The following is an 18,372-nucleotide window of genomic DNA, read 5'->3' as shown; positions in this document are numbered from 1 at the left end:
CAGGAAGCTGCTGGTCACCGCTTCCTCAAGCAGCTGGTCAAGCTGCCTGTTCCTGCGGATGGCACTCGCTCTTTTGCTGCCACTCTGGTAGAGGCGCTTCGCACCTCCACTGATAAGAAGCTGGACGTGCTCGAGCTGGCCAAGGTTGGTCCATCCTCACTGTGTCATCGAATGCCATCCCACGCTTACGCTGCCAACATGTCTTATGGGCCGGCAGCTCATCACACGGTTCCTCATCTCGATGTTTCTTGTTCTTTATTTAGAACAACCGCAGTGCTTTCGTCTTGCTGAGCATTCTCGAAGCCGGCGACGTGGATGCCAAGGCGGCCAAGGCCATGCGCAAGGAGTTGGCAGTTGTGCCGACTGCCCTCTCCGCGCTTGAGGAGGTGGATCAAGAGCTTCCAGCCGGCACGCGCAAGCTTCTCGAAGCTCTTACGGGCGAAAACTAAAGACCACGCTCAACGGAGACAATTGGTCTTGTTGGTGTTGGCCTATGTTGCAACATACGGTCATCTTGCTTTCCGCACACCGTGGTCTGGCTTCTCTCTCGTGACTATTTTCGGCTGCGCCGACCTGCTGTTTTTCTTTTCTTTTCTTTCTTTTGTCATTTGGATGCTTTTGCAAGTTCTTCTTTTCGCTTTTTTTTTTTTCTTTTCTTCTGTGAGTCGCCCCGTCCATTGCTTCAACACAATGCCAACAAGGTTGTCTTTCCGGGTCGCGGGGGCTGTGCGCGTGCTTGCTCAAGTTGGATCTGAGATCTTTATCCCCATTATCCCCAAAACTGATGCCCTAAGAGTCTTGACATGCATGTCAGTCATGTTTCAATTGTCATCCAACAGAATTCACAGGATAAAAGTGTACTTCTTGTCACACTGCCCCTATAAGCACCACCATATGAAAGACAAAGGAAGAGTGACGACAAGTCAGGAGAAAGAGAGAGAGAGAGAGAGAGAGAGAGACAACGAGGCGGTGGAGGCCTAAAGGCTGCATTTGCTCGGTCTGCGTCGACCCCTCCCCCTCCCCACCACCACTACGACCGAGGCCAGTGTGCCTTGGCTTGGATTCAATCAACACGGGAGGAAGTGAAACAGTGTTGCGTTACTATAGTCACTGCTTGGGTACTGGTACCAGAGCCGGCCACCGTCCCGTGTGCGCACCCTTTCACGCCGAGTACGCACCGACCCATGGCCTCAGCTCACCGGTCTCAGGCGTGGTGTGCGTCCCTGGCGTAAGCATCTAGGCTCTGCTATAAGAGGTGCGACGCTCTCGCCACCGGCGCCATGTTTGAAGGCTTTGTCTCTTCCATCCTGAACAGCTATCTTGGGCGTTACGTCAACAACCTGGATCCAGACCAGCTGCGGCTTGCCGTGTGGAATGGTCAGTCCTCTTCCCCTGTACTGTCCGGCATGCAAGCACAAGGCCAAATCCTGTCCCATTAATGACGGGTTGGCCTTGACATCCTCACCTGCAGCTGTCGTGGGCCTACCTTGATGCTAGGCGATGTTGAGCTTGAAGGCCTGTCCCTCCGGAAGGATGCTCTTCGTGGCTTCGACTTGCCCCTCGATGTGAAAGGTTTGTCCGATCGTCACAAAGCTTGCGCGACTCCTGCTGCCAAGTGGTGATATGCGAGCGCTCAGAGACCTTGCTTGTGCTGCAGCTGGTTTCCTTGACAAGCTGCGCGTCCAGATTCCCTGGTCTGGCCTGCGCACGCGCAGCGTTGTCATTGAGATTGAAAATCTCCACATCCTAGCTGGCCCACCTCCCGCTGGCGATTACGATGCTGAAGCCGAGGCTCAGCGACTCGAGGTCCATAAACAGGAACAGCTTGCAATTCTTGAAGCGCAGCTCTTCAAGGTTTGTACCATGGGGCCTGGTGGTAGCAGTGGTGGTCGTCTTCGACACGTCTTGGCCTGCACCTTATGCTGTGGTCTTGTCGAGCTTTAGACTCTGGATGACAAGCAGGCGCAAAATGGGGGCCCAGCCCAGCCTGAAATGCCTGCCTCTTCACTTGTCGACCAGGTCGTCGACAACATTCAGGTACTTTTCGATGTTATTTCCACACGCTGCCCGAGCATGCCCGAGGCAAGAGCGCAAAAAAAAAAAAAAACAAGACAAAAATCTGGCAACAATGTGCCCTGGCTGACTGAGGTGATTCTTGATGGGCAGGTGGTCATCAAGAACGTGCATATTCGGTTTGAGGACGATCGCCGGCATGCCCACACCCCCGTTGCCTTTGGGATCCGGCTGGATCGCCTCGCCATGACGAGTACCGATGCCAATTACAATCCCAAGTAGGCAGACCCATCCATGACACGGTCCCCTTTGGTCTTGTTTCGCGCAACCTGCCGATCTGTGCAAGCCCCATCCGTTTTATATCAGCCAAACTGCTCTTATTCCTGTTGTTTGTGACAGGTTTGTACAGCACACTCAAGCTGTGGCCCACAAACTTTTGGACATGAAGAATCTGCTGATCTATGCCGACGTGGCCGGGTCCAGTTGGACGAATCTGATCAACAGGCCTTACGAGCTTCAACAGCAATTCAAACAAGGTTTGCCCTCTTCCACGTGTCTCGCTTGCTTCTTGACTTCTAGAGTCTGTCATCAGCAACCAAGCACCTAGCGTCAAGCACCGCATGCCATTTCAACGCCGTGTCTCTCACCACGTGTTCTTTGGTCTTTTTCTTTCATTTGCCCTCAATCGTCCTTCTTGGGATGGTGGGCGGGGTTGTAACTGAATGTTGGAAATAGGTGGCAATTTTGAGTCTGTGATGCAGCCTGTCAGTGTTCTTGGGCGCATGCGTCGGAACCGCAGTCAAGGTTTGTTACTTTGGCTATCCTCTGAAATCGTACCTCTTGAATTTGCCTGTCCAGCCCCTTCTTCGGCGCATCTTACGTGGCGCCGCCTCTGCTCACGCCAACCATTACAGGCTTGATGGACGTTCCCGCGCTCTCCTTGGAGATTGATGCAGGCGAGATCCCCTTCGTCTGTTCCAAGGAACACCTGAGGGGCCTTATCTACATCCAGCAGACGTTTACCAACCTGATGGAGCGCAGTCAAGGCCGCCGGCGACTTTTTCGTCGGTACGGCGCTTAGTACCGCCCCGCCAGTCTACTCTGCTCGTCGGTGGCAAACGCCCAGTCGTTCTTTTTCTCAATTATTGTGGTACTCCCAGGCTCCGTGGCAGACGCCCGGTAGAGCGAATCGCTGAGGCCATGCAGCATCCTTTGACCGACCTTCATGCCCAAAAAAGCCGGTTGCGCCGTCGAATCAAGGCGTGGTGGACCTACGCGGCTGAGGTGAGTGTATCAGCCTGCACACACTTTGCAATGTCGTTCTCACCCTGACCTTGCTTTTTCTGCTATTGAATGCACGCCACGAGAATAGGCTGTGCGGGTCACCATCGTCAAGCCTGGCGGGGCGGGCTCTACGTTTCGCATTGACCCAGCGCAATTTGATCGTTGGTGTGCTCGAAAGCATCGTTACATCAAGTTGTGGATCCGCAAAATGACCCAAACCAGCCTCAATACAGCCGATGCCCTGGATGTACGCATTCACGCACGTGTTTTCTCACCCGATGCGCTGGTAGCGAACTGACATCCTCGCCTGTTGCGCACAGCTGAAGCAACTTCATGAAGACATGTCATTGGAGGACATTGTGTTTTTCCGCAGTTTAGCGATGAGCAAAATTCGTCGTGATGCTGTCCTTCACCAGGCACACCAGGTTGGCAACTCGATCAGCTGGCGTTGAGCCGAAGGAAGGGCGTAGCAAAAGTTTTCTTTGCTTTGGTTACCCGAAGCTCTCGATGGGTGGGTGAATGGGAATCCTGTGGGATAACTCATTACCTGTATGTGTGTGTCTTTGCATGACTGCAGCAAATCAAAGCCGTGCGCCAGGAACAAAGCATGACTGCAGGTTGTTGCTCCCATCCTATCGAGTGGCAGCTGCTATCTGAGGTCGCTGTGTAGGTCCGCCCAGGCTCAACACATGCTTTTGGCCGCTGTCTGGTAGATCAAACTTGGTACGGATGGTTCTTTGGTTCGGCGGCCGCAGCCACAATCCAAGCTGATGCTGCGCTGGCAGCAGAGCCGAACGCAGAGACCGGCCCCGAAGCTTTACAAAGTGCGTTTGCCCACCCAGCGCCTCTCAGAAGTGCGCGATGTTCGAGCTCAACCGACGTGTATATTGCTCTGCCTTGATCGTTCGGGTATCACAGGCATGCATTTGACCGAAGAAGAAAGGCAAGAGCTCTTTCATGAACTTGAGGGTAACCGCGCCCCTGATGAAGAAGGGTCCACAACTGCCATCGGGGCTCGTGTCACCCTCAATCTCCAACAGTTTGGCCTCAAGATCGTCAACCGCACCTACGTTTCCACCATTGAAGCTCTGGACGCGCACGAGATAGATACCGCGACCCAGCAGGCCGTGGATGACATGCTGCTGGAAGTACGCTCCACTAACTTTGCCTTTTCCTTTGAAAAACGAAATCTTCCCGAGCCAGGCTTCTCTTTGCACGCCACCTTGGGCGTCTGCGAGCTTTTGAGCAGCGCGCTCGAGCCTGGGGCACCGCCCAAGACCATCATTGGCGCAAAAAGCACGCCGCCAGCGCCGGATCACGATGGCATCGACGCCACAGATGCCCCCTGTCTTTCCGTCTCATTGCACGAGAATTTGCCGACGTCAGTCTATGACTACGTTCTTCACCTGCACCTACTACCCTTCCAGGTCCACATCTCACCAGAGTGGCTCGAGGCCGTTCTGGCCTATGCACTCGATGTCATGAGCGCCGTGGCACCGGCGGCCACCGACTTGGATACGGTTCTTCATCGACAACTATCACGGCCCGAGCCCACCATGGGCGACAGCGATTGGTCTGGCGCCCTGGGAAGCACGCTCAGCCTCAATGTTGACGTACAGGCTCCCCTGGTTGTGTTGACCGGGCGGCAGGATGTGATTCAGGAACCTGCCATGGTGGTGCTAGATCTGGGCCGCTTTACAGCTTTTACAATCGATCCCGACGAGGAGGACGAAAGTGCAGCCGTCTCATCCCGGTTTGCTGAGCAAACTGGATCGTCTGCTATGCACCCGCCCTATGATGTTGCCCACCTTGAGCTTCTGACCAGTTTAGAGACTCGTCCCATCGCGGCCACGGCAGCTGCTGCAACTGACAAGGACACCAACCACAGCGGCGCACCGCGTTCGCCACCCGCGCCGTTGCTGCTGGGTGAGGACACCGGCCTCGCATCAGATGGGCAGCACACCCCATACCAACTTAGCGAGCCTGGCGGCACCGCAGATGCCTTTCAGACACCACCTTCTTCCCCGACCATGCTCTTGCGTCAGGAGCACCCGAAACCACGCCACCAGCGAACGGAGCGCTACCGCTTTGATATCTCAAACATGCAGCTCTTAGCCGGTCGAGGGCTCAACTATGAGGCTGTTTTGGCGGAAAAGCATTCGTCCTACCACGTGATGGATCGCTTCACGCTCACGCTACACGGCGAGCGGCATTTAGCCAAGGCCCGCACCTTGGACGAGCCCTTGTTCGCTTTGGATGGCTCGCTGGAGCGCCTTCTCTTCTGCCTCAGCCATGAGCGCCTCGCATCCTTTCGCCAATGCGCCACTGACCTTTCCGGCGCCATGCAGGTGTTGGATGACCTTCAACAATCGTTCACCCCAGTCATGACCCCAACGCTAGAGGACACACCCGTGTCTCTGGGAGCCATGGCCTTTGATCGTGCTGCACGGCAGGCTGGAGAGGAGCCTTTGGATGGCTTGCCACGCCCTTCCGTATCTGGCCTACGTGAGAGTACCACCAGTGCCGAAGGTGCAGCCCCGCTGGAACGACTCTTTCGAGGCAATTTTGTCCTTCAGTCGGCACAGGTCTTGCTCGTCAGTGAGACACCTTTTGCCATGTCTTACCTATCTGGAGGTCGGCTTGCCGTGGACGTGTCTACGGAAGGAGCCAGCGTTGATCTAGATATTGCTCACGCAGGCGTCGAAGATCTAACTCAAGAGCCAGATTCGCCCTTTCGCCACCTGGTGGATATGCGTGCCTCTCGGCTCGACAAAGACCATGTATTTGGGCCAGGCAGCAGTCAAAAGAGCCCGCCGCAGGATCGCGATGATGAGCAGGACTCGTTTTTTCACGTTCACTACCGCCAGGTGTCTCGTGATGACAGGTGTGTCCGGTTGCGCCAACCCCAACCTGCTCGCTTGCCTTTGATCTGTTCACGGGGGCTTCTTGATTTCATTCACTGCATTCTGATCGACGCTCACCCGAATTGCACTCGCACACACAGCGAGAACGCTTCCGCTTCCGAATTAGTCGGCGAGAGCGTTGCTTACCATTTTATCGAGGTATGAATGGACATTGTGTTCTTTGTGCGATGACGTTTGGGCAGTCCCCGATCCGACCCCCCGCTTATGGCTTTGGCCATATTTTTTTCTTTCTCATTCTTATGTGCTATTTTCGTACTCTTCTGATTGAATCCTCCTTAGATCGATATCGACACGATTGTTCTCAACCTGAATCGGGAGAGCCTGGCGCGTTTGCTTGATTTTGCCATGGTGCCAACGGCAGCCACAGCCACAATGTCCCCCGATCACACGGCAGCCAGTTCAGAGGGGCTCTCCAAGAGCATGCTCGAGCATTCAATGTTATGGCAACCAGATGAAGCCGCTCGGAATAGCCTACCTCGCATTCGTGTTCAGGCGTCGTTGAAACAGCTGCGAGGAGCGCTCATCCGTAATCGAGAGGCCGTGGCCCAATGCATGGCCAACCAGCTTTGTGGTGCCATCAAGTTGGAAAATGACGCCCTCCAGGTGACCGGGAGTGTGGGTCAGGTCGTGGTCAAAGATCCTACCCCTGCTGGCTCTCTCTACCCCTTTGTCCTTAGCACTGAGGGGGACCAAATGCTTCAATTTGAGCTCACCACGTGCAAACTGAACGACCCTCAAGACTCGGTGAACAAGGTCGAGCTATTTCATTTGCTGACCGGCGAGGCATCTCATCCTGATGACTGTCCGCCCATGCGCTACTTTGCCCGTCTGAAGCTCCGGATGGCAACTGTGAGATACACACACACTCGCCGCTTCCTGACTGTTGTCTCCAACTTTGCTTCTCAGCTTCAGCAGACCCAGCAGATGCTGGCTGAGATGCGACGAGTAGCAGCAGACGTGGTGCACGAGATTAGCACGCGTACTTTTGAGTCCTTGATCGCTCTGGACATCGAGATCAGTTCGCCCATAGTGACAATCCCTCGCAACTCGTTTGACCACCGCGTCGTCGAAGCCCACCTGGGCCGCACCACCGTGTCCAATCAGATCCTCTTCTTGCAGCAGGGTCAGATTCCGGACGGCGTCTCTCATGCCGTATACCATCACGAGTCTACTTCCTTGGGCATCGTGGAGCGGCTGCACATTCAAGTTTCCAATATGTGCTTTGAAAGCGCCGAGCGACAGATTGAGCCGCCTGCCTGGATGCAAGGCCTCCAGGACAGCCGCCGAGGCTCCATGTTGCACCCTCTCCGCTCGAGCAACCTCGACGACGAAGAAGACATGAGCTCAGGTGATGACTACTCAGACGCGGGCGAGTTCCCGTTGCTCACGGCGCCTGCCGAGGATGATCAACTCCGTCTTGTAAATCGCCAGACCATTGTGGACAATTGTCAGTTTGACATTGACTTTGACCGCAATATGACCCTCGAGCGCCGTGACATCCCAGATATCCGAATCAATGTTCATGTCACTGACGTGCAAGTCCAGGTATACACGCATGATGCTTCCTTTGATTTCTTCGAGTAGGGGCGGTGCTGTGCCTTCCGCCGCATGGTTGCGCTTTCGTCCCCTGAATTTTCTCACTTATTTTGTTTTCATGCGGTCTTGCTTTCACGTGCAGATCAACAAGTCTCAGTTTGACCTCATCCTTGGGTTTTTGAGTGAAAACTTTGGCTGCGAGGTTGAGCTTCTGGCTACTCAGGTGAGCTCAAGGGCCATGTTGCCGGAAGCTTGCCGCGCCTCGCCGTAAGACGACGCAATTTCAACTGTTTGCACTTTGCCCGCGTTCTTGCGCTTTTACAGGACTGGCTTGAGCTGGAATACGGCAAGGGTCTCAAATCTGAGCGTCAACAAAGCGAGGCTGAGGAGGAGCCGGCGAGTCCCGTCTCAGCCGGCTCGGCTGTTGATCTGGACAGCGTTGGAGGCTCAGCAGAGAGTGCAGCAAACGCGTCCTCTTTGCAGTTTTTCGATGGGCCGCGCTGGATGGGCATGTTGTTTGGGTTCTCCCTGAACAACGTCGGCTTGACCTTGCTGGATAACTGGGCCACGGAAACACCGAATCCGCTTGGGCGCTTTGAGCTCATCCACTCGGATCTCGTCTTTTCAAGCATGACGGATGGCACGCCCCGGGATCTGGGCTCGCAATTGGAGCTGAGCTGCCTGGCCGTTGAAATATACGATTGCCGTCCTCAGCAGGGGCGAGCAGGTTGTTACAAGCAGGTTTTGGCCATTGCCAAAGGGGCAGAGGGTCACGACCCAAGCCAGACGCGCCGCTTGCACGTGACGTGCCGTTTGCAACCAACCCGAGCCGAAGTTTCCGTAGTGTTAAACGAGGTGCGCGTTCTGTTGTTGCCCCAGTGGCTCGTACAGGTCTCGCAATTTGCAGCCAGCCGGCCGACTAGCGGCTTTCAGGAGCTTTACGCCCGACACAAAGACCGCCTTCGTGGGCGGTTTGCGGTGCCGCAACCCGTCAATCGAGGTTCTGCCACCGCCCTAGCTGATATGCACGGGGAGCAGCAAACAATGCTCTTCCGATGCACCATTACACAAGCAGAGTTTATTCTCGTGAACAATATCATGGACCCAAGAAGCGATGTCCTTGTGCTGCGATTCTGCCAGAACGCTCGAATCGAATCGAGCGAACTGCCCGGATTTCGCGCTGATCAGGCCGCAAAAAATAAGCGACTGCGACGCGAGGAACAAGTCTTTCGGACCCTGCGCGCTGAGCTCAATCTCCAGGTTAGTCATTGCCCTGGTTCCAGCACGCGTGCAAACGCTTGTGATTGACTCGAAAGCACTGCTTCTTGTTTGCATCGTATGACAATAGAACTTTGAAATCTTTTCCTGTCGCTACGATCGGATGAGCGAGACAGCGCTGGCCATAGTTGATCCCACCCACGTCACGGCATCTCTGTTCCGCAAATCCTTCTTGCGCTACGGTGACATGACCGATCGCTTTCAGATTGAGGTGCGCAGACACAACTCTGGTTTCGAGATACACTTATCTCTTGCCGCTAGGCGTCTCGCCGCGACTCACCCCATCTTTTCGCGGACACTGGTATGTGCAGGTGGATATTGAAAACTCAGACCATCGGGCCGGAGGCGGACACTTGGTGGCCCGCTTGTCGTACAATGACTTGGCTCTTCTCCTGAGCATTCTGAAACAGTTTTCAGACGAAGCAACTGCAAGCCTGGCGAAGCTCAACAAGCACCCCATGCATGATCGCAGTGCTGCTCGCCACCGCCGATTCCAAGCCGACTTGCAGAAGTTGCAGTATCTCGAAGAAGATCTGACGCAGTGCTTGGAGGCGCTGACAGAAGCGGGCTCCTACGAAGCCGCTGCCTTCCAACTCTGTCAACGAAATAGTGAATCCAGCACAGAACAAGAGAATCCACTGTACGTATTCGCCCAGCCCTGCTAGATGCATCCTGGCTTGGATGAAAGGGAAAAAAAATAAGAAATACCTTTCCTTTTATACCCTCAATTTGCAACTTGAAACCCTGCTTTTGCCTTTGAATGCCACCGGCTCTGCCTTGGTGTGCAGGCTTGGACCCTCGAGTGATTTTACCTTTCTACAAGGTAGCATCGGGCTATCCTCCGCCGTCTTTGGGAGCGGACGCCTTGGTCGGCCAGTGGCCGCAACAGATCTTCTTCGACTGGGTGCTGGAAGCGCCAAGTTTGGAACAAAGTTTGTGTGCCACATTCTTTCATGCTAAATTCAAGTCACCCTTTGGAGACTTGCCGCACTGTCTCATGGCCCCGCTGTGCTCTGCCTGTGGAACCCGACGTATGGCTTAGGTATGCCAAGCTGGAGCGATGGCTGCAGGCCAAGCAACAGCTGTCGGCTGAGCTCAAGGCCAAGCTGGAAAGCTGTGACCCCGATGAGGTGCTTCCGGTTGAGTTTGCCCAGCTGCAGGGCCTGTACAACATGTGCCAAGAAGCCATTGCCGACATTCAAAAGCAATTTGAACAGGTGGAGAATGAGGCTGCCATTCTGATGGCCAAGGTAGAAGAACAGCGTGCGCAGAGCACAAACTCCTCTTTTGCATCCAAGCTTCGCTACCTAGCACGCCTGGGATTCGCCGAGGATGACTGTCTGCTTGCCCTCAAGGCTTGTCGAGAAAATGTGGAAGCCAGCACTGCGTGGCTCTTCCTCAACGCGCCACGCCGGCACATCGAAATCACGCGGCACTTGGAGGTGCCCACCGAACCAAAGAGTCAGTTTGATGAAGCTCTACGGCAAAGTGTGATCTTGTCTGATAGCTCTATAGCCGTTGCACTGCGGCGCTCTAAAAACGGGCCCCAAGGCTCGGAGGACGATGATGGTGACGTGGATTTGGATATTGATGATTCTGTGAGTAAGAACGGTGCCAAGCCTGGGCCGGGTGCTATTCATGCCCGTAGTGGCAGTGTGCCCTTGATTTCTTCAACTACCAATACCGAGCCGGCTTTGGCTGTGGGCGGGCCTCGTCCGGTGTCACCAGCGGAGCCAGCGGAAAACCACGAACTTGTCTCTGAAGAGAAGGGTTGTAAAACAGACATGAGCTTGCGCGCCCGCACCGGGCTGCTGTGCTTTATGTTGATTGACGACTATCGTGGCCGGGACGTGCCTCTGTTTGAATTGCGCTCGACAAGCAACAGCATTGACTTGCAGTCCATCAACATCCCGGAGGTTCACACCGGCATGACCGCGACCTGCCAAGCAGCTTTGCAGTTGAACCATTATAACCCTGATCAATCGCGATGGGAGCCCGTTCTCGAGTCTTGGCCCATTCTGGTCAAGGTGGTGTATACCGCCGAGCCCGAGCATGAACCCGTGGCAGAAGCAAATTTGTTGGCCGAGGAGAGCATGGATTTGACCGTAACGCCAGGTCTGGTGCACACGGTGCAATCTGCGCTTGCCAGCATTTCCGAGGTGCGTGTCCTTTTATGCTTAATTTACACGGCGCTCTCGCCCGCTCGTCTTCAGCTCATTTTTTTTTTTTTTGTTTTTTTTTTTTTTGTTTCCGTTGTTGGGGTGTCCCGTTGCCTATTTCCGATACAGGCATACTCCAATGAATTTCGGTTTGAGCGAACACCGTTCACCCCTTATCGCATCATCAATCAAACGGGTTTGGAGGTCAAAGTCAAGCCATTCTTCGGCCCCGGCTTGGAGGCCCCCACTGAAGTGCTCTTGGATGGCGTTGTGAAGGTGCGAGCGTGCCGTGACCGGTGATGGGTCCTTGCGTCCTGCAGGGCTCATGTCATACCCTGATTTGCATCATGTGCTGCTTCTTGCCATCTTGACTTAAAACTCTTTTTTTCCAACTCGGTTGCAACTATAGGATATCACGTTTGATATTGTGGGCCGTGATCAGTTCCTGTCACCTATCAACTCTATTCATAAGCTCGGCATCACCTTGGATGGTTTCAAACCACTGGCTGCGCCTGTGGCCATCCATCGAGCGGGTACATTCGTGCACCTCCTGCATGACACAACTCAGTCGCGCCCGCGGACGCAGATCTACGTGGTCATTGATGTTGTGGATGGACGAAAGCACATTACGATCCGCTCGGGCTTGCTTGTGACCAACAAGACGAGTGTGCCGCTCGAGCTGGCCCTGGTACAGCCCGTTGGTCCAAAACTCGTTCTGCCACCACTTGAGCCTGATCAAGTGTGTGCCGTGCCCGTACCCTACACATCGGCAAACATTCAAGTGCGACCCCATGCATGGGGCTGTGACTGGTCGACTACGAGCATTTCCTGGCTCAACTATGCCCGACTCACGGATATGACGAGCGAGCGCCTGGTCTGCCATCCAATCACAGGTGGCGAGGAAGAGTCAGACAAGGACCCTTTTCACGTGTGCTGTGCCATTTCGCGCGACACATCACCCATTGCCCAGCGTCACCTGCCATCGCACGTATTGACCTTTTCGCCACCCTTGGTCATCCGAAACTGTCTGCCGTTGGCGGTACACTTTGCCATTCCCGACAGCACTGTTACGGGAGAAATTGCCAGTGGCGCCGCCATGGGCCTGTGGCAGATTAACTTGGCGGTCAGTGCAGCGTTGATGTAGTGGTGTTTCACGTCTTGAGTTTTGGTCATGTTTTGCCGTCCTTTGAAAACGACCCTTGCCCCTGTCCCTCCCCCACTTTCCCTTGTGTGGTGGCACGGCCCATGAGACTTGTTGACGAGTTTGACCTCATTGGGTTGGTATGATATTTGCTTCTGCAGCACAACGTGAGCCTTCGCGTTCAGATCCCACATTTCTCCGCGTCGAACGCGGCGCTCATTCATGCCCCTGGCAAGACGTCGGAGTTGGATGCGCGCCTTATTCTCACCGACCGGAATGGGCGGTAAGCTCGACACTGGAATGAATTTTTGAGAGTCATCGCTGCTCCGCGCATCGCGTGGATATCATTATTTTTCATTCTCTTTTATTATCGATGCCATTGTCGTCGACGATTCTTTGTTTGCATTCAGACGTCTGCCAGTCAACCTGGACATACAAACCTTGGCAGGCGGTAGCCGCGCACGAGTTTTGAGCCTTTATGTCGATTACTGGCTCATCAACAAGACGGGCTTGCCTTTGGTTGTCTTCTCAAACTGTTTCCATCAACTTTTGCCCGCGACAGATGAGGGAGATCACGAGGTTTGTTGTTTCGCCAGTCGCTTGTCATGTAGCATCATGCGGCCCATGGCTTGGCTGATGATGGCGCAATGCGGCTTGCACAATTGTGCTAGGCTTTGAGGACTGGTGCAGCGCGCATGCTATCGAAGCCTCCGGGCATGCCGGCCGCATCGATTCGCATCAAGCTCGCTGACGGCCACGGCTATTGCCCTTGGGTACCCATCGAAAGCCCTGGATCTTTTCAGACGGTTGCGTTGTCGTCCAATGCTCGTGACACGAAGCGGGAGGCCGCTTACGTGGGTGTCGAGGTTAAAGCAGCTACGGGCAGCTTTTATCGAACCAAGATTGTGACGCTGATCCCGTGGTACAATCTGAAAAACATGACTGATGCGCCGCTGTTAGCCTGTCAGGTGCCATCAAACTCGCGCAGTCGTTTTGTCGAGCTACCTTGCGGAGAAATGCGCGCCTTCCATTGGGAGCAGCTGCGCGTCGATAGCCTACTAACGGTGTGCCGACAGAGCGGCGGAGAACGATGGCACTGGAGCCCTGGGTTCTCCCTTGATGACATTGGGACCCGGCACTTGAAGCTTTACTCGGCTGACCGTCGCCGCATGAAGTTGGTGCGCGTGGACACGCGCATCGTGGGGGCAGGCCGAGAAATCATCTTCAGCGACGCCGACGCCACCCCACCATTTGTCATTTGCAATGACAGCAACGTGCCTGTGGAGTATCGCCAGCAAAGCTGCCAGTCCACCTACACAGTGCTTCCTGGTGCAACAGAGCGTTTTGCTTGGGATGATCTGAGTGCCGTGCGTCGAATGCGTAACAGTTTGCCTCAATTTGCGCAGACTGGAGGGTGCTTTCTCACAGCCTGTCGTGTGCCTTCCGCTCGTAGAAAACTTTGAGGCTGGAGCTGCGTGCGATGGGTGGCCGGCCGAGCCGCTTTGTAGCCTGCGACATCCAAAGAGTTGGAGATAGTGCGCAGCTGCACTATACGCAAGATTTACGCATTGTCGGGCCCTCCGGCTTAGTCGTCACGGCCGAGGTTGTGGGCGTGCGTGATCGGGAGCCCCCCTTTCTCAAAGCCTGTCTCAATGCCGTGGACGAAAATGACCTGCACCAGCTCTGGCGCTGGCACGGCAAGCAGTTGATCAACAAAGCGGGGTACTTCCTCGAAGCCACGCGCATCGGCATCTCCAGTTCGCAGGTATGTATGATGGCTTGTTTTATGGGCATCATCAACGGTTTAGGCAGCAGGGAACCAGGCTTTCTGACTGACAGGTGGGCATGAGTTGCAGGTTCGATTGCGGCAAGCTTCAACGCCCAACGTGTCAGACGTGAGCGAGTGGCGAGTGCAAGAAGGTCGCTTGGCGTGCAATCGTCAGGTCGAGCTGAGTTCCAACACGCAGATGGAGGTAAGTTTACGATCGATGCGGCAGCAAGCGTGCGGCGCGGCGTCGTTTATCTCAAGTTGGCAATGTGTGTGTCCCATGGCCACCTCGGCCCGGGCGCGTGTTCGTGCACTTAGGGTCGACCATACGCACTGGAGGCGTCTTTTGATGAAAGCACAGGCCCACAGGCCGGTACCTACCTGATTGTCAACACTTCAGCCACATTGCGGCCTCCGAAGAACCAACAATTTGCCCTCAGTCCATTCCCCGCTGGTAGTGGCGCGGTGGACGTCGTCGTGCGCGCCCAGGGCCAGTGCCGTATGATCAACCTGACCGACGCGCTGGAAGGACGCCACGACGGTATGATTTGCTCCACGGCACTACCCACATGCAGCCGTGGCCGATACTGCCGCTGGCTGCTGTTGCATGTGCATTCTTCAGAGCCACGACTCACTTCCTGACGGGGTTCTTCACAGACGCAGAGATGGCCGAGACAAGCAATTCCGGCAAGATGATGGCCAAGGGCTCTCTCAACTTGAAAGGTGGTATCGGACTCTCTTTGGTCAGCAGCGCCAAACAAGAAATCTTGTACATTTCTAGCCGTGATGTGGCTTTGGAAGGTGCCAACAAAGGCGAGATCAGCACCTTGGACTTGGCCGTAGGCCAGCTCCAGATTGACAATCAGCTGTCCTACAACACTCGCTACCCTGTCATGCTGCAGCGGATCAATACGTATGTCGGGCAAGGCTGTTGAGCTTGTGCTTGTCAAAAGTTATGCTTTCTGCAGCAAAATTTAGTGCACCAAGATGCCTGGGTTCTGCAACTGACTGGGACATGGCTTGCAATCATTCTGCTCTGGCATAGGCCCAGTCGCCAAGGACCGAGAGGGCCACTCTTGCGTATGCACACGGAGCTGGTGATTGATCCAGCGAGCAATACGACGATTGTTCGACAGCTTGTGGTGCGTGTTTGCGAGTCAAATCACAAACACTCAGACCCAGAACATAAAAGCCTCCTAACCGGAACATTTGCTGCGTAGATCAAGCCTAACAGTCTCCGCCTAGCTGTTGAGGACACCCTTATTTTTGCACTTGGCGAGTTTGTGAATGACCTTAATCCGAGCCTGGCGCCTTTGTTTGAGATTCCAGAAAACAGCTTGTTTTACGCTGATTCACAGCGCGATCTGAGCGAAAGTATGCAACACCAGCTGGAGGCGAACCATCTGTGCGTATGCCTCGTATTCGCCACATGTTGCAACCAACCTACCCAAGTTTGTGATGGAACCCTCACGTCCACCAATCTGTGTAGTGCCCGCCATGACGGCAATCTCTTTTTCGAGTCGGTTTTGATCGAGACCTTCAAGGTACGTTCCTCTTGCGGTGGACATCAACGTGGCTTTGCATGATGCTTTAAAGTGTGAAAAGGGTTGGTCCGTCTCAACCGTCTTCCCACTCTCTTTGTTGCAGCTCGAATTGACGCTCAAGAACATGTCAAGGCCGACGGGATTCAAGCTGTTCACCGAGGTGAGCATCTCTGATTGAGCGTGGACGTTTGAGCTTCTGTGCATATACTGCTCGCTATGCTTGTTTGCTTGTTTGCATGTTTGGTTTCCAGCAGCAGCACTGTTGTGCCATGCGTTTCCCGCCTAACGACCGCTTGAAATGGTTTGGGGGGTCATGTTTTTCCATCAGATCTTCAAGATGCTGCTGCTGAGCATTGATGAATGTCACTTTGACATGTCCAAGTTCGAGCTGCATCTGCCATTTGTCACTGCAGATATTCTTGGCGAGGGCCTACAGACCCACTACCGCCAGTTGTTCGTGCAGCAGTGGTATCGGGTACGTAATCGTTGACATCCTGCGCTCTTTCATGTTCAGCACTCACCACAGGTCGTCGTGCCCATAGGGAGCTTTGTCGCTCACCTTATTGGGCACACCAACGGTAGTTGTTGGCTCTCTATATGAGGGTGTGCGGTACGTTCCTTTTGCTCAGCACTGCAGCTGATCTTTCAAAGGGACTGTCCCTGGCGATGCCATGTAGTGTCACTGGAGCATAGACTCGTGAACCCACACTGGAGCATAGACTCGTGAACCCATGCTGCCTCTGACATTGGGGTGGTCTTCGATTGCACACAGGGCCATGTTGGACGACGTGACGACGAACCAAGACGTGATTGGCGGTGGCTTGGTACGTCGCCTGATGCATGCCATGCCTGCTCGCGGGTGAGTCTTTGCAGTTGATCTCACCCGGGCATTTCGCAGAACCTGTTGTCACACGTCTCTTCGGGTGTGGCCTACTCAACCTCAAAGTTTACGCAACTGATGGGCGACCAGTTGACACGTGCCTCCTTTGATTCCGAGTTTGTACACGAGCGCGATCGTGCCATTGCGGCAGCCCGCGACCAGGGCCACCTTGCGACGGGCCTGGGTAACTTTGGTTATTCTCTCGTGTCAGCTGTCGAAGGTGGGTGACCTGGCCTCTATTTTGCATCGGCTGGGCATGTTTGAGAGCCAGGTGCTCAGTTTGTTGTGGTATGCTACAATAGGCGTCGTGTCGCATCCGGCCAAGGGCCTCAAGAAGGGTGGCGCCGTTGGGCTCGTGAAAGGCCTTTTCAAGGGTTTGTAGCGTTCACACGGCAGAGAACATGGTTGAAGTGCATCGCCTTTCGTAGGGTTGATGGCAACCTTTTCATGTGTGCCAGGTGCTGCTGGAGTGCTGACGAAGCCTGCTTCGGGTGTCATGGATCTCGTGTCGGAAACCGCGGCTGCCATGAGGTTAGCCATTCCAATTTGCGCACGGCTCGGAAAGGAGCGAAGAGAAATTTTGTTTGGTTTGTTTGTTTGGACTATATGGTATGTTCCGCTCTGTCATTGTTAACAGTATCGGCAATGCGTAGTGGGTCGCGTGGGGCGTCGCAGCGAATGCGCCTCCCTCGGGCCATTGGACCAGACGAGGTTGTTCGACCATACAACATTGATGCGGCCCGGGGCCAATCACAGCTGCGCGTGCTGTTGGCGCGGCCATCGGTACGATTGCCTGCTGTCTGCATGTGAAAACGAAACCCGAGGAGTGAAGACGGTCTGTAATTATTTCTCAATCTCACGCATTTGTGTTGTGGGCAGGAGGAACGATTTGTGCATCGCATGAAGCTGGGGGTGCATTTGCCCAGCGTGATCATCACAAGTGAACGGGTGATTGGGCTGAACGAGCTCCCGGGCCGAGCGACAATCAGCTTTGAGCTTTGGTTCCGTGGCGTGCACAAGTACGCGTTTTTCGTTGACATCAGTTGTGTGCACGCTTGTCAAAGCCCTTGGTCCACGTTGGTTCATGCGCTCGTGTGTGTGGCTATGCAATGTCCCTTGATTTAGATTTGATATTGTGCAAGGCACCTTGCCCAACAGCGTGCACAAGGACCAAGTTTATGTAGACTTTTGGGTGTCGGCCGCGGTATGCTGTCCTGACCTGCTCGTGGGCAGTCGAGAACCTAAACAAATCCTCATCGGTCTCCGGTTTGCATCTGACGCGCCAATTGTACTTACTTCCTGCTTGGTGTTGCAGATGTTGCGCCACACCATAAAGCAACTGGAGATGCAAGCCACCGAGGCTTTGAAACTGGACTACGATGTTCTTCACGATGGACCTCGCGGTCGCATGAGATTTGCTCAACCATGTGATACACTAGAGGTATGCTTGTGGATCGTACTTGGCAACCTACCTTGCTTTATTTATTTATTTATTTATTTATTTTTTCTTCGCGTGTGTGGTTGGCCATGGTTCACTCTTCTCGCACTGGGCGCTGCAGATTGCAACCGAGTTTAAAAACCAGTTGCGATTCGCGATCGACTGCTTTGAGGAAGCCGAGCATCGGATCCTTCATTCGCACGATCGATTGGTGTATTTGTAAGCTAGAAGAGAAAAGAAGCAGCTTTAAAAGAAAATGAAAACCGGAATGCGATTCGCTACAAATTTAGGCCTCCTATCATGTCAGCATCATCACCTCCTTTCTCTTCTTCTTCTTCTTCTTCTTCTTTTGCTAAGTCACATGAGCAGACCTCGGGCCGACAAGCGAACAGATACGCATGAAAAGG

The 18,372-nt window shown here is 54.3% G+C and overlaps 1 protein-coding gene across 1 annotated transcript; it reads left to right on the top strand.

The window, feature by feature from the left end:
- Positions 1 to 1,280: 1,280 nt before the first annotated feature.
- MONBRDRAFT_30927 (uncharacterized protein) lies at positions 1,281 to 18,188 on the top strand (the record flags this gene model as incomplete). Its single annotated transcript, XM_001742712.1, has 44 exons — positions 1,281 to 1,377; positions 1,498 to 1,572; positions 1,658 to 1,854; positions 1,945 to 2,037; positions 2,167 to 2,291; positions 2,413 to 2,549; positions 2,749 to 2,817; positions 2,928 to 3,081; positions 3,186 to 3,297; positions 3,386 to 3,544; positions 3,875 to 3,914; positions 4,011 to 4,121; positions 4,216 to 6,181; positions 6,302 to 6,359; positions 6,501 to 7,766; positions 7,900 to 7,980; positions 8,082 to 9,017; positions 9,106 to 9,246; positions 9,347 to 9,675; positions 9,824 to 9,967; positions 10,078 to 11,194; positions 11,324 to 11,470; positions 11,604 to 12,317; positions 12,497 to 12,618; positions 12,746 to 12,914; positions 13,007 to 13,702; positions 13,789 to 14,100; positions 14,192 to 14,308; positions 14,422 to 14,644; positions 14,761 to 15,016; positions 15,149 to 15,245; positions 15,324 to 15,647; positions 15,751 to 15,807; positions 15,976 to 16,122; positions 16,190 to 16,257; positions 16,420 to 16,471; positions 16,546 to 16,747; positions 16,830 to 16,901; positions 16,986 to 17,058; positions 17,181 to 17,310; positions 17,407 to 17,546; positions 17,653 to 17,731; positions 17,843 to 17,968; positions 18,087 to 18,188. The coding sequence occupies 44 exons, from the start codon at positions 1,281 to 1,283 to the stop codon at positions 18,186 to 18,188; spliced, it is 11,832 nt and encodes a 3,943-aa protein (XP_001742764.1).
- Positions 18,189 to 18,372: the final 184 nt, after the last annotated feature.

Source organism: Monosiga brevicollis, genomic scaffold, assembly GCF_000002865.3.
Source record: "Monosiga brevicollis MX1 MONBRscaffold_2 genomic scaffold, whole genome shotgun sequence".
NCBI lineage: Eukaryota > Choanoflagellata > Craspedida > Salpingoecidae > Monosiga > Monosiga brevicollis.
Note: the sequence above shows the minus strand (reverse complement) of the source record. Positions and strands in the feature narration are given on the sequence as shown.